This window comes from Scyliorhinus torazame, chromosome X, assembly GCF_047496885.1.
Source record: "Scyliorhinus torazame isolate Kashiwa2021f chromosome X, sScyTor2.1, whole genome shotgun sequence".
In the NCBI taxonomy this organism is placed as follows: domain Eukaryota; kingdom Metazoa; phylum Chordata; class Chondrichthyes; order Carcharhiniformes; family Scyliorhinidae; genus Scyliorhinus; species Scyliorhinus torazame.
The window spans coordinates 30,832,826-30,845,638 of NC_092738.1; the positions used below are offsets into that span (position 1 = coordinate 30,832,826).

Here is a 12,813-nt window from a genome sequence, read left to right on the forward strand (position 1 = left end):
ATGTAGATTCTGTACTGCTGCCATATTTCTACTGGAAAATCAGCTCCAAAGGGTTGAAAATGAAAATGAAATGAAAATCGCTTATTGTCACAAGTAGGCTTCAAATGAAGTTACTGTGAAAAGCCCCTAGTCGCCACATTCCGGCACCTGTTCGGGGAGGCTGTTACAGGAATTGAACCGTGCTGCTGGCCTGCCTCGGTCTGCTTTCAAAGCCAGCGATTTAGCCCTGTGCTAAACAGCCCCTGCAGGTTAGTTGAGTTTTAACAGCCACTTTGGGTTGGGATCGGAATACATTTCCCACATCCTCTTGAAGAGATTATCAATGAAGACTATTTCGCAGAGAAGGGCATGATAACTGGAAATTTCAATTCAGTTCTACAACCAAGTTGCTAACACAGACTTCACTGTGTAAAATAGCCTTGGTGAGTGCCACTCATAGGGCTTTTCCACCTGCCCACTCTCGCCTACCTTTGATTTCTGGAAGAATTTGTGCTTCAGGAGCTCTGCTGCCGTGGGCCTGAAAAACAGAGTTTATGGAGTGAGTTAGGATTTGTGCAGCATCTTAAAATCTGCTCTGCCTCGTCTAGACCGAATGTAATGTCATTGCCATGTGTGAGATAGCGCCCCCCCCGTACTGTCTGCTGAAGAACAGTCAATATTTAGAGATCAGTATCACACTTCTGAAGGAAAAAGATGTATTTCACAAACTCTTTTCACAGACTCCACTGATTGTGGCCGGCGCAATGGCCATTGGCTTTTTCTATTAACCACTTCCTTTTAAGCCTTTTTTTGCCATGACATTTCCTAATGGAGTAGGCCCACAGCATGCTGTCAGGCCTCTGCTGATCTATAATCACACAATACGCAGCCAGTTATATCAAATCACTGGTTGGGCAAATTCCATGGGCTGAATCCCCTGAGAAGTGCTCAGCAGCATCAACTGAAGATGGCTTTTATTGCAGCTAAATATAATCTATCCAGCAACAGTAGCATAATATTTCTGTTCATGTAGTATATGTGCTCTGTCCAAGCAGTTAATGGTCCTCAACCACCAAGTTGGCGACTGGTGATTTCCCGTTTTGTACTGGAGAGGCATGCAGGAATTCCTCACTTATCATTATTAGTTGGTTCCTGGAAAATGCAACGTTATCTGTCTGAAGCTCATCGCCCCTTCCCAAGATTTCCTGTTCAGCACCTTTCCCAAGATTTCCTGTTCCGCACTTTCCCAAGAATCAGACCCATTTCTCACAGGCTAATCATGATTCAGGGGTACGGCAATGTGAATGTAAAACAGTAGAAACATCGGGTTCTGATTGGAGAGCATTGTTAATGCGTAAAAAGCATTATGCAGGATGACATTAAGGAAGGGCTTCCTGTACTGTCAAGTTACTGCACTTTATGTGCCAGCCTATCCCACAAGGTGGTTGCTGTAGGTTTATGCCCACAGTTCCCACCTTTCCATGTCTTTCAACGGTAACTCATGCAGATTTTGCCATTCCTCCTTTCAACTCCCAGCTGGAACACATTCAAAAGTGCGACAAAAGAATGCACTCATCCTATTCTTGTCAATGTCAGTGCAATCGGCCATCATTCTACCAGTACTAATGCCACTTCACAATCAATCAACGTGAACTGTACTTCTGCCTGGGTTTAGGAATTTGGCTTTCACTTTGGCGATGATGCTGGCCTGAGCATCAAACTCGCCCAAAAGGACCAAGTGAGTGCCCAAGGTCAGTCCGAGCCAGGACTTAGACTTTCCATGTGACCAGAGCCCTGTGCTGTACGTCAACCTGAGCTACTGCCCCATCGCTCATTGGCTTTGAACCTTGGTGCACACACCTCTTTGCTGGGTCTTTTTGCAGGCACAGGGCTATCAGTTTACGGAAGGACTTGCCGTACTTCTTGACCATTTCCTTGTCCTCCACGCCTGTCTCAAGAGTAGGAGGATCATTCTGCAGCGTCACCATCAGAACCTAGTAACACATTAAAGGAGACGTGGGTCATAATGTCCAGTGGGACCGTCCTCCTACTTTAACTCGATTATCCTTTCCTGCAACTTTGTTTTATTAAATCCTGTGGTAAATAAAAATCAGCTCCAATTTGACTGCATAAAATAAACACAGTTCAGATCAAATCACACTGCAAATCAGCTTCCAACTTGGATTAAGTTAAATCAAATTCTGCACAAAAATTCTAATCGATTGGAATTTATCTAAACATGGAAAAAATAATTGAGAACACAAGCTGGTTAATTTTAGAAATAAACATTAAATTGTGTTAGGATACCATGCGAGAACCCAAACAATTTTTGAAAATTTGTACAACTGTGAGGAAATGATATTTCACCCCAGGAATGGACTTTGAACAGTAGTTATCGCTCATGTTAAAACCAACTTTAATTGAAACACAGAATTAACCACATTAACATCAAAGAAATAGCTTTACAGTTATCAGTTAAACAGTTCTTAAAACTTGAATGTACTATCTACACCTGCCACAAAATTCTTTGGTCTCTGGAATGGTTCCTAGATTGGAGGGTAGCGAATGTAACCCCGCTATTCTACAAGGGAGATCGAGAGAAACAGGGAACTATAGACCAGTGAGCCTGACGTCAGTAGTAGGGAAGTTGTTGGAGTCCATTATCAAGGATTTCAGAGCTCCGCATTTGGAGTCAGCATGGATTTACAAAAGGAAAATCATGCTAGACAAATCTACTAGAATTTTTTGAAGATGTAACTAGTAGAGTTGACCAGGGAGACCCGGTGGATGCGGCATATTTAGACTTTCAGAAGGCTTATGGCAAGGTCTCACATAGCAGATTACTATGTAAAGTTAAAGCGCATCAGATTATGGGTAGTGTCTCGAGATGAATAAAAAGCTGTTTAGCAGACCGGAAGCAAAAAGTTGGAATAAATGGGTCTTTTTCTGATTGGCCGGCAGTGACGAGTGGGGTACCGCAGGGATTTATGCCGCAGGGACCCCAACTGTTCACATTATATAATTAATGATTTGGACGAGGTAACTAAATGTAAGGGGCAGGATTCTCCACCCCGCCGGCAGCGGAATTCCCGTCCCGCCAGCCATCCAATGGGATTTCCCATTGTGGGTAGCCCCATGCCGTCGGGAAATCCACGTTGCCAGCCTAATGGAGAATCCCGACAACGGAGAATCCAGCCCATAATCTCTAAATTTGCAGACGATACAAAGTTGGGTGGGAGGGTGAGCTGTGCAGAGGGTGCAGAGATCCTTCAGCGGGATTTGGACAGATTGAGTGAGTGGGCACATGCAAGGCAGTTTCATGTGGATAAATGTGAGGTTATTCGCTTCGGTAGCAAAAGCAGGAAGGCAGATTATTATCTGAATGGGTGTAAATTGAGGGAGGTGGATACTGAGCGAGACCTTGATGTCCTCGTGCATCAGTCGCTGAAAGTAAGCGCGCAGGCAGGAAAGGCGGCAAATAGTATGTTGGCCTTCATAGCGAGAGGATTTGAGTTTAGGAACAGAGATGTTTACTGCAATTGTATCGGGCATTGGTGAGGCCACACCTGGAGTATTGTGGGCAGTTTTGGTGTCCTTATCTGAGGAAGGATGTTCTTGCTATGGAGGGAGAGCAGCGAAGGTTTACCAGGCTGATTTCTGGGATGGCGGGACTGTCATTGGAGGAGAGACTCAAGTTAGTTGGGATTATATTCATTGAAGTTTAGAAGAGGGAGAGGGGGGTCTCATAGAAACGTACAAAATTCTAACAGGATTAGACATACTGCCTGTATGTATTTTAAACCAGGGGTTTCCCATTGTGGGGCAGCCTCACGCTGTCGGGAAACCCCCGGGCTGCCGGCAAAACGGAGAATCCCGACGGTGGAGAATCCAGCCCAATATGTATCCATTTCTTATATTCATCACAGTTACAATAACGAATGCTGGAGATAATAAATGAAAGGGGTTGGAAACTATTCCATATTCCAAATATTAATTACTCCCAGATTAGGGCGCCACAGTGGTTAGCACTGCTGCCTATGGCGCTGAGGATCTGGGTTTGATCCTGGCCCTGGGTCGTTGTTTTCACATTCTCCCTATGTCTGCGTGGGTTTCGCCCCATAACCCAAAGATGTGCAGGGTAGGTGGATTGGCCACGCTAAATTACCCCTTAATTGGAATGAATAATTGGGTACTCTAAATTTATATTTTTAAATTACTCCCAGATTATCCATGTTCTCTGGAGCTCAATTCCAAGATAGCTGAGGGGTAATCTGCGAGAAGTCTTTAATACTGGGTTAGCACAATTGCTTCACAGCTCCAGGGTCCCAGGTTCGATTCCCGGCTTGGGTCACTATCTGTGTGGAGTCTGCACGTTCTCCCTGTGTCTGCGTGGGTTTCCTCCGGGTGCTCCGGTTTCCTCCCACAGTGCAAAGGTGTCCAGGTTAGGTGGATTGGCCATGATAAATTGCCCTTAGTCCAAAATTGCCTTTAGTGTTGGGTGGGGTTACTGGGTTATGGGGATAGGGTGGAGGTGTGGGCTTGGGTAGGATGCTCTTTCCAAGAGCCGGTGCAGACTCGATGGGCCGAATGGCCTCCTTCTGCACTGTAAATTCTATGAAAGGTTTCAGAGTAGACACAGGAATAGCGTTCCCTCTGATGAGGAGGAGCGTAACTGGGGATTATCAATATAAGACTATCCCTAAAAATCCAATAAGGAATTCAGGAAAAACGTCTTTACCGATAGAGTAGTGTGAATGTGGAACTTGTTACCACAGGAAGTTGTTGAAGTATTGATGCATTTAAGGGGAAGCAGAAACACTGGCAAAGACTGGCTGTGCTTAATGACCTGTTTTGTGTAATATCTCTGGTTCTGTACATATCTCCCAGCTATCCCAAATTCTGTATATAATTCACTCCCACATATTTTTGTATCCCTCCATGTAACTTACTCCCAAGTAGCCATCATTTTGCAAACTGTTACAAGTTTACTCCCACCTTCATTGGTGGATACTTGTGATATGGCGCCGTTCCAGTTGCCAATTCAATCGCTGTTATTCCAAAACTCCAGATATCTGCTTTGAAGTCATAACCTCGTACCTGCAATTAAATAAAAGCCAGGAATCGGTCTGTAACTGCCTGAAGCATAATGAAAACAAGACGCGTGCCAAGTGCTGTGCCTGCTGCTGTAGTGACATCTACTGGCATCAAGTGACTTCTGATCTACTGCAGGGTTATCTGCAGAAATCAACTGAAGCAAAATAGTACGGATGCTGGAAATTTGAAACAAAACAGAAATTGCTCGACACACCCAGCAGCTCAGACAGCCTCTGTGGCGAGAGAGAGTTAATGGATCAGGTCAATTACCTGTCAGAAACGAAAAAATGAAAACCCATTTGGGGGCTCACATGACAAAGGTGAGGGAATAGCAGCTTTTCCACAGGTTCTGGCGCAACTCTTTTTTAAAAAATCCTTCTTTTATCCTATTTACGCGGCACATGCTTGCCTAATCTGGGAGTTATTTCTCCATTGTACGTCCCGAGAAGATTTTTGGTTGAATATTGGAGAAATACGTCTGAGGAATCTTAGAAATCTTGCAATTGAAAGGGAGCAGTCGGATGCCATGAGGTTGGAGCCGTCTTCTCAATACGGCGACCTGATCCTCGAGCGGGCTTTCGGCTTTGTGCCTTCGAAGATGCTGCAAATGATAACTGTGATCATTTAAGTGACAGACGACAAGCTCGGCTTGTTGACGCAGAATATTAGTGCTCACGAGACCGAGCTGCAGAATACTAACAAAAGGCTCGTTGAAACGGCAGTGAGAATCCTGAACGTCGAAAATGTTGCTTCCTCGGCCGAAGCTCACATTCAATCCTTGGAAAACCAGCTGCATGGTATGTCAGAAATCCTGGAGGATCTGGAGAATCGAGGCCGGAGAAAGAATGTCCGAGTCGTCCGTCTGAATCACAGAATATTACAGTGTAGAAAAACCCTTCGGCCCATCGATTCTGCACCGACGCATGAAAGACCCTCACCTGCCCACCTAAACCCATTGGCCAGCACTTGGCTCATAGCGTTGAACGTGCCAAATGCTCATCCAGATACTTTTAAAAAAAAACATGAAAAAAATGTTTTTATTCCAGGTTTTTCAATAATTTTTACAAAACACTCCAAAAAGGAAAATAATACAAAGAAAACAGGGCAATATGCCAACAAAACAAAACAACTTAACCCTCTAAACGATTAACAATTTAACACCCATCTCAAAGCAAAATGGGTCACGCGCCCCTTACAAATAGAAATAAATCAACCCCCCCCCCCCCCCCCCCGGGTTGCTGCTGACCTCCACCTAACGTTCAGTTTAAGGTGCTGCACAGGGCATACATGACCGGGACGAGGATGAGCCGTTTTTTTGGGGGTGAGGATAGGTGTGTTAGGTGCTCAGGGAGCCCAGCAAATCACACCCATAATGTTCTGGGCATGCCCAGCGCTGGAGGAATTTTAGACGGGCGTAGCGAGGACGTTGTCGAGGGTGGTAGGATCCAGGGTCAAACCGGGCTGGGGGCTCGCAATATTTGGGGTGGCAGAGGAGCCGGGAGTGCAGGAGGCGAAAGAGGCCGGAATTCTGGCCTTTGCGCCCCTGGTAGCCCGGCGAAGGATCTTTCTTCAGTGGAAAGATGCGAGGCCCCCAAGCGTGGAATCCTGGATCAGTGATATGGCGGGGTTTATTAAATTGGAGGGTGAAATTCGCCTTGAGAGGGTCGGTACAAGGGTTCTTTAGGCGGTGGCAACCGTTCTTAGACTTCCTGGCAGAACGATGGACATTGGTCAATGGCAGCAGCAGCTCGGGGGGGGGGGGGTTACTTTATTTTTGTTTATGTTATTTACACTGGAGGGTCTGAGGGGGTGTATACACCTGTTGTCTTAAGTCGGGGTGTTAATGTTAATTTATTGTTTAGGTACGGGGTTTGGGGGTTGCTTTTTTAGATTGTGTTTTGTACTTAACCCTGTTGGGTTCTTTTTTCTTTCTCATTTTGTTATTGATATTTCATGAAAACCTTTAATAAAAAGTTTTTTTTTTTTAAAAGGTGTATGGTGTGTTAGCTTTTATTGGTAGTGTGATTGAGTTTCGGAGCCATGAGGTCATGTTGCAGCTGTACAAAACTCTGGTGCGGCCGCATTTGGAGTATTGCGTGCAATTCTGGTCGCTGCATTATAGGAAGGATGTGGAAGCATTGGAAAGGGTGCAGAGGAGATTTACCAGAATGTTGCCTGGTATGGAGGGAAGATCTTATGAGGGAAGGCTGAGGGACTTGAGGCTGTTTTCGTTAGAGAGAAGAAGGTTAAGAGGAGACTTAATAGAGGCATACAAGATGATCAGAGGATTGGATAGGGTGGACAGTGAGAGCCTTTTTCCTCAGATGGTGATGTCTAGCATGAGGGGACATAGCTTTAAAATTGAGAGGATATAGATATAAGACAGATGTCAGAGGTAGGTTCTTTACTCAGAGAGTAGTAAGGGCGTGGAATGCCCTGCCTGCAACAGTAGTGGACTCGCCAACACTAAGGGCATTCAAATGGTCATTGGATAGACATATGGATGATAAGGGAATAGTGTAGATGGGCTTTAGAGTGGTTTCACAGGTCAGCGCAACATCGAGGGCTGAAGGGCCTGTACTGCGCCGTAATGTTCTATGTTCTGGCGCAAGATGAGGAGGAATTGACCCTGCTCGGCATCAGCCCACAGGCCCTCATCCAGCTCCTCACCCAGCTCCTCCTCCCACTTGCCCTTCAGCTCCTCCACCGAGGCATCTTCCGCCTCCTGCAGCTCCTGGTATATCACCGAGACCTTACCCTCCCCGACCCACACGCCCGAAACCACCCTGTCCTGTATCCTCCGGGCTTTCTCACGAACGCCCAAACCTGCATATACCTAAAGGCATTTCCCGGGGGTAACCCAAATTTCTCCTCCAGCGCCCTCAGACTGGCAAAAGTCCCGTCGATGAATAAATCCCCCATCCTTTTAATTCCCGCCTGGTGCCAGCTTAGGGACGCACCATCTATCCTACCTGGAACGAACCTATGGTTGCTCATCCAGATACTTTTTAAAGGATGTCAGGCAACCCGCCTCTACCACCCTCCCAGGCCGTGCGTTCTAAACCGTCACCACCCTCTGGTTAAAAAGGTTTTTCCTGAAATCCTCCTTAAACCTCCCACCCCTCACTTTGAACTTGTGTCCCCCTCGTAACTGACACTTCAACTAAGGGGAGCAGCTGCTCCCTTAGTATGGTCTGCCAGAAGGAGTGGCGGGTAAGATCCCTGTTAAGATTTTTGAGAGTTGGCTACCACGTTTCCTTCAGCTGGATGTGGAGGCTGGGTGTTTGAAGCTGGAAAGGGCACATTGTGTCTGGCCTTTGAGGCCCAAGGACAATCAACGTCCCAGGCCCATAATCATTCACTTTCACAATTCCGGCAGAAGGTTCTGCAGGCGTGGCGGGACATGGTTCCATGAGGGAGCGAGAACATAGAACATAGAAAATACAGCACAGAACAGGCCCTTCGGCCCACGATGTTGTTCCGAACCTTTGTCCTAGATTAATCATAGATTATCATTGAATTTACAGTGCAGAAGGAGGCCATTCGGCCCCCTGAGTCTGCACCGGCTCTTGGAAAGAGCACCCCACCCAAACTCAACACCTCCACCCAACACCAAGGGCAATTTTGGACACTAAGGGCAATTTATCATGGCCAATCCACCTACCCTGCACATCTTTGGACTGTGGGAGGAAACCGGAGCACCCGGAGGAAACCCACGCAGACACGGGGAGGACGTGCAGACTCCGCACAGACAGTGACCCAAGCCGGAATCGAACCTGGGACCCTGGAGCTGTGAAGCAATTGTGCTATCCACAATGCTACCTTGCTGCCCTTAAGAACAAATAAATCTACACTATATCATTTTACCGTAATCCATGTACCTATCCAATAGCTGCTTGAAGGTCCCTAATGTTTCCGACTCAACTACTTCCACAGGCAGTGCATTCCATGCCCCACTACTCTCTGGGTAAAGAACCTACCTCTGATATCCCTCCTATATCTTCCACCTTTCACCTTAAATTTATGTCCCCTTGTAATGGTTTGTTCCACCCGGGGAAAAAGTCTCTGACTGTCTACTCTATCTATTCCCCTGATCATCTTATAAACGTCTATCAAGTCGCCCCTCATCCTTCTCCGCTCTAATGAGAAAAGGCCGAGCACCCTCAACCTTTCCTCGTAAGACCTACTCTCCATTCCAGGTAACATCCTGGTAAATCTTCTTTGCACCTTTTCCAAAGCTTCCACATCCTTCCTAAAATGAGGTGACCAGAACTGTACACAGTACTCCAAATGTGGCCTTACCAAAGTTTTGTACAGCGAGGATCTAGTTTTTCCAGAATTTCTCAGCACTGACACAGCAGAAACGTAGAGGCTGCGATAAAGTTAGGACAGCACGGCAGCGCAGTGGCTAGCACTGCTGTCTCATGGCGCCGAGGTCCCAGGTTCGATCCCGGCCCTGGATCACCGCCGTGTGGAGTTTGCACATTCCCCCCGTGTCTGCGTGGGCTTCTATATGGAGAATCTGTTTTGATAATGAATATGTATTGCCATCCAAATCATTTGCTGCAGTTTGTTACTAAAGCCTTCATGGATTTTGAGGAGCTGGCATTGACAAATTATTTTCTTTGTGGGGACTTCAATTGTCACCTAAACCGCTTGGTGGATAAGCTCCCAGTAACCAGCAACCCCCCCCCCCCCCCCACCCACCCCCATCCTTCAGGCAAGGGTGTTGTCGTCCGTGTGCGAGGAGGTGGGGTGAACACTGCATCTTTGAGATAAAGGGCAGGATTCTCTGGTCTCTGACGCCAAAATCTTGTTCGGCGATCGGCCGGAGAATCCCCGTTTGCACCAAAATCAGGGCGGTGCTGCTTTTGTGATGCTCCGCCCCCTCGAATACGTGGCACGCCGTCAGGATGTCGCCTGAGGCCCTCTCCCGATGGGCCGCGTTCCTGACTGCGTCGAACACTTGACCTACTTTTTTTGTGAACCCGGCGTGGCGGCTGTGGACTGAGTCCAGCACCGCCACAGTCGGGTAGGAGCCGTTCCGCGGGGAGGGGGAGCTTTGGCGGGGGCTGGGGGCACTGGTGGGGGGTGGTGGGCCTGGTCAAAGGGGGGCAGTTTTTGGCAGGCCAGCTCAGCGCGCGGCCAGCGCCTTATTGCACGGCGCAGCCGCTACAGGCTGCCACCGTGTGCATGCGCGGCCACGGACCAGGAAATTCTCCAGCCATATCCGCAGGTAAAGCCGGGGGCTCTACATTGCGTGCTTGCTAGCCCCCCACCAGACGGTGCGTGCCTGCTAGCCCCCCACCAGACGGAGGATTGGTGAAGCTTTTGCGCTGTTTTTTGGGGCGTAAAACGCCACTGTTTCCACGACGGCGTCAGCACTTCTCTCACAATCGGAGAATCCAGCCCAAAGAATTTACATTTTGCTCAGCTCCTCGTCAATGTCATACTAGATTTGATTATTTCTTCATGCCTCGAGCAATCCTACATTTGGTATCCTCCTGTTCTACAGGTAGCATCATGATCTATGACCATGCTCTTGTTTTCCTTGAGGCCCCCAATCTAGGTCCTGCCGTTTTGAATGTCCTTGCTTCGGGATAAATCCTTTATCCGGACATGAAGCGGGAATTTGAGGTCCTTTACTCACTTAATTTCCCTTCTGTTTTGTGAGAGACTTGTATGCGAGGGGGTGCTTATTTCTTATACAGCCAACAAAAGGTGCCAGGCTGAGGCAGAGAGGGAGTACGGTCGGTATCCCAGCCGCTTGTCGTTGCGGGAGATTAATGCGGTTCGGGTGGTGCTTGTTTTCATGCAGGTTCAGCAGGCCGAGAGGTGTTTAATGTTTGAATTGTATGAGTTTGGGAACAAGCCGAGTAAATACTTAGCTTTCTGGACGAAGAAAAGGGACAATTCTAGGACTATCCCCACTGTAGGCAATTCTAGGGGGTAACCGGTTAATTAAAACTGTGGGCATTAACAAGGCATTCAAGGATTTGTATGCTGAGCTGTACAAGACGGGCCACTTTGGAGATGTGCTGACACGTGTGGAGCGTTTGTTCTCTTCCCTCAAGCTTCCTGCAGCATCGGAAGATCAATGGTTGATCGCAAATGCTCTATCTCTAAAGGAGAAGTGGCAATGGCCATTCAGGAGCTCCAAACTGGCAAGGTTCCTCGGCCGGATGATTTGGGGGGTGAATTCAACAAGCTATTTAAAGACTTGCTGATAGATCCGTTGACTGGCATGTATAGTCATTCATTTGAGGCAGGTCTGCTACCACCGACAATTCGAGAAAGAAATATTTCCTTGATTTTGAAGGGAGGCAAGAATCCTGGGGAGTGTGCTTCCTGTTGGCAAATCTCACTTCTGAATGTTGATTTGAAATTGTTGTTATTAAGGACCATTGTTCTGAAATTATCCTATCTTTCTTTGTTCTTATGTTTGCAGAAATACTGGGTAGCACGGTGGCGCAGTGGGTTAGCCCTGCTGCCTCACGGCGCTGAGGTCCCAGGTTCGAATCCCTGGCTCTGGGTCACTGTCCGTGTGGAGTTTGCACATTCTCCCCGTGTCTGCGTGGGTTTCGCCCCCACAACCCAAAGATGTTCAGGGTAGGTGGATTGGCCACATTAAATTGCCCCTTAATTGGAAAAAATTAATTGGGTACTCTAAATTTATTTTAAAAAAATGTTTGCAGAAATACTTGTTCTGTACTGTACCAGTTTGTGTTTTGAAAGTTTGTTGTGCTATCTATAAAAATGATACAACTCTAATAAAAAATTGAGGACAATCTTTTCCCAACAAAGTTTGATTTGTAGTGCACCACTTGGCTAAAAAAGGGTCCTGTTTCACACTGAAATTAAACATATATTCAGCATTTGTCTCATCCAAAGCTTCACTGGGGAAAAAAGCCAATATATGCACCATTTCCGTTCTGTTACTACTTTGGAGATTAAAGATATTTCTCCAAGAATACAATATAACCGAACACGTTGGCCTTTTATCATATTCAGCACTGATAACTTTCTATCATACAAGTTTGTGGACTTGTGGATCTATGAATGAAATTCAAATATCCATTCCATACTTCATGATGGATCCATTCCCTGTTTTATAACAATCCTTCCCATGCTATGGACATTTCCATCCCATCTTGTATAGTTCCTCCGTTACAAGCTTTGTGACAAAATATGAATCTTGCAAGAATAACAGTAATCAGCCAGGAATATCAGTTATGTGATCCGCAAAAGGAACAGACGAGGGGGTAAAGGCTGACCACATGTATAATAAGAGAGCCTGCATCACATATTAGAGTATTTGAACAGAAGTACTTTGTATGCACATTATATTCCCTGCATAGTACTCCCAATGCTCAGTCTCACCTGACTGTTTAAATCTCAAGATGTGGGTGTCAGTAGCCAGCCCAGAATTCATTACTCACCTCTAGAGGGCGATGAAGAGCCAATGACATTACTGTGGGACTGCAGCCACACATGTCCTTTAAGTGAACCCAGTTGGGTTTATATGACAATTCAGCAGCTTCATAATCACTTTTACTGAAACCAGCCTTTTGCTTTTGTTCCAAATATTATTTTTAAGGCAAATTCTCAAACTGCCATGGTGTTAGTTGACCGTATGTTCTCTGGACGTTTAGTCCTGTAACGGGCTGTAGCTGCATGATGGTGCTGTAGCCAGTTAGAAGGCGGTGGGTTCAAGGTTCAGGCTAGAGACTTCCACACATT

At 46.6% G+C, this 12,813-nt stretch overlaps 1 protein-coding gene across 1 annotated transcript in view; it reads right to left on the reverse strand.

The window, feature by feature from the left end:
- LOC140405481 (STE20/SPS1-related proline-alanine-rich protein kinase-like) overlaps positions 1-12,813 on the reverse strand; it is a 253,266-nt gene that overhangs the window by 33,314 nt on the left and 207,139 nt on the right. The window contains exons 8-10 of the mRNA XM_072493974.1: positions 4,975-5,076; positions 1,840-1,973; positions 469-517 (exon numbers count right to left, since the gene is read on the reverse strand). Coding sequence (XP_072350075.1) covers positions 469-517; positions 1,840-1,973; positions 4,975-5,076 — 285 coding nt within the window. The remainder of the gene's footprint in view (positions 1-468; positions 518-1,839; positions 1,974-4,974; positions 5,077-12,813) is intronic.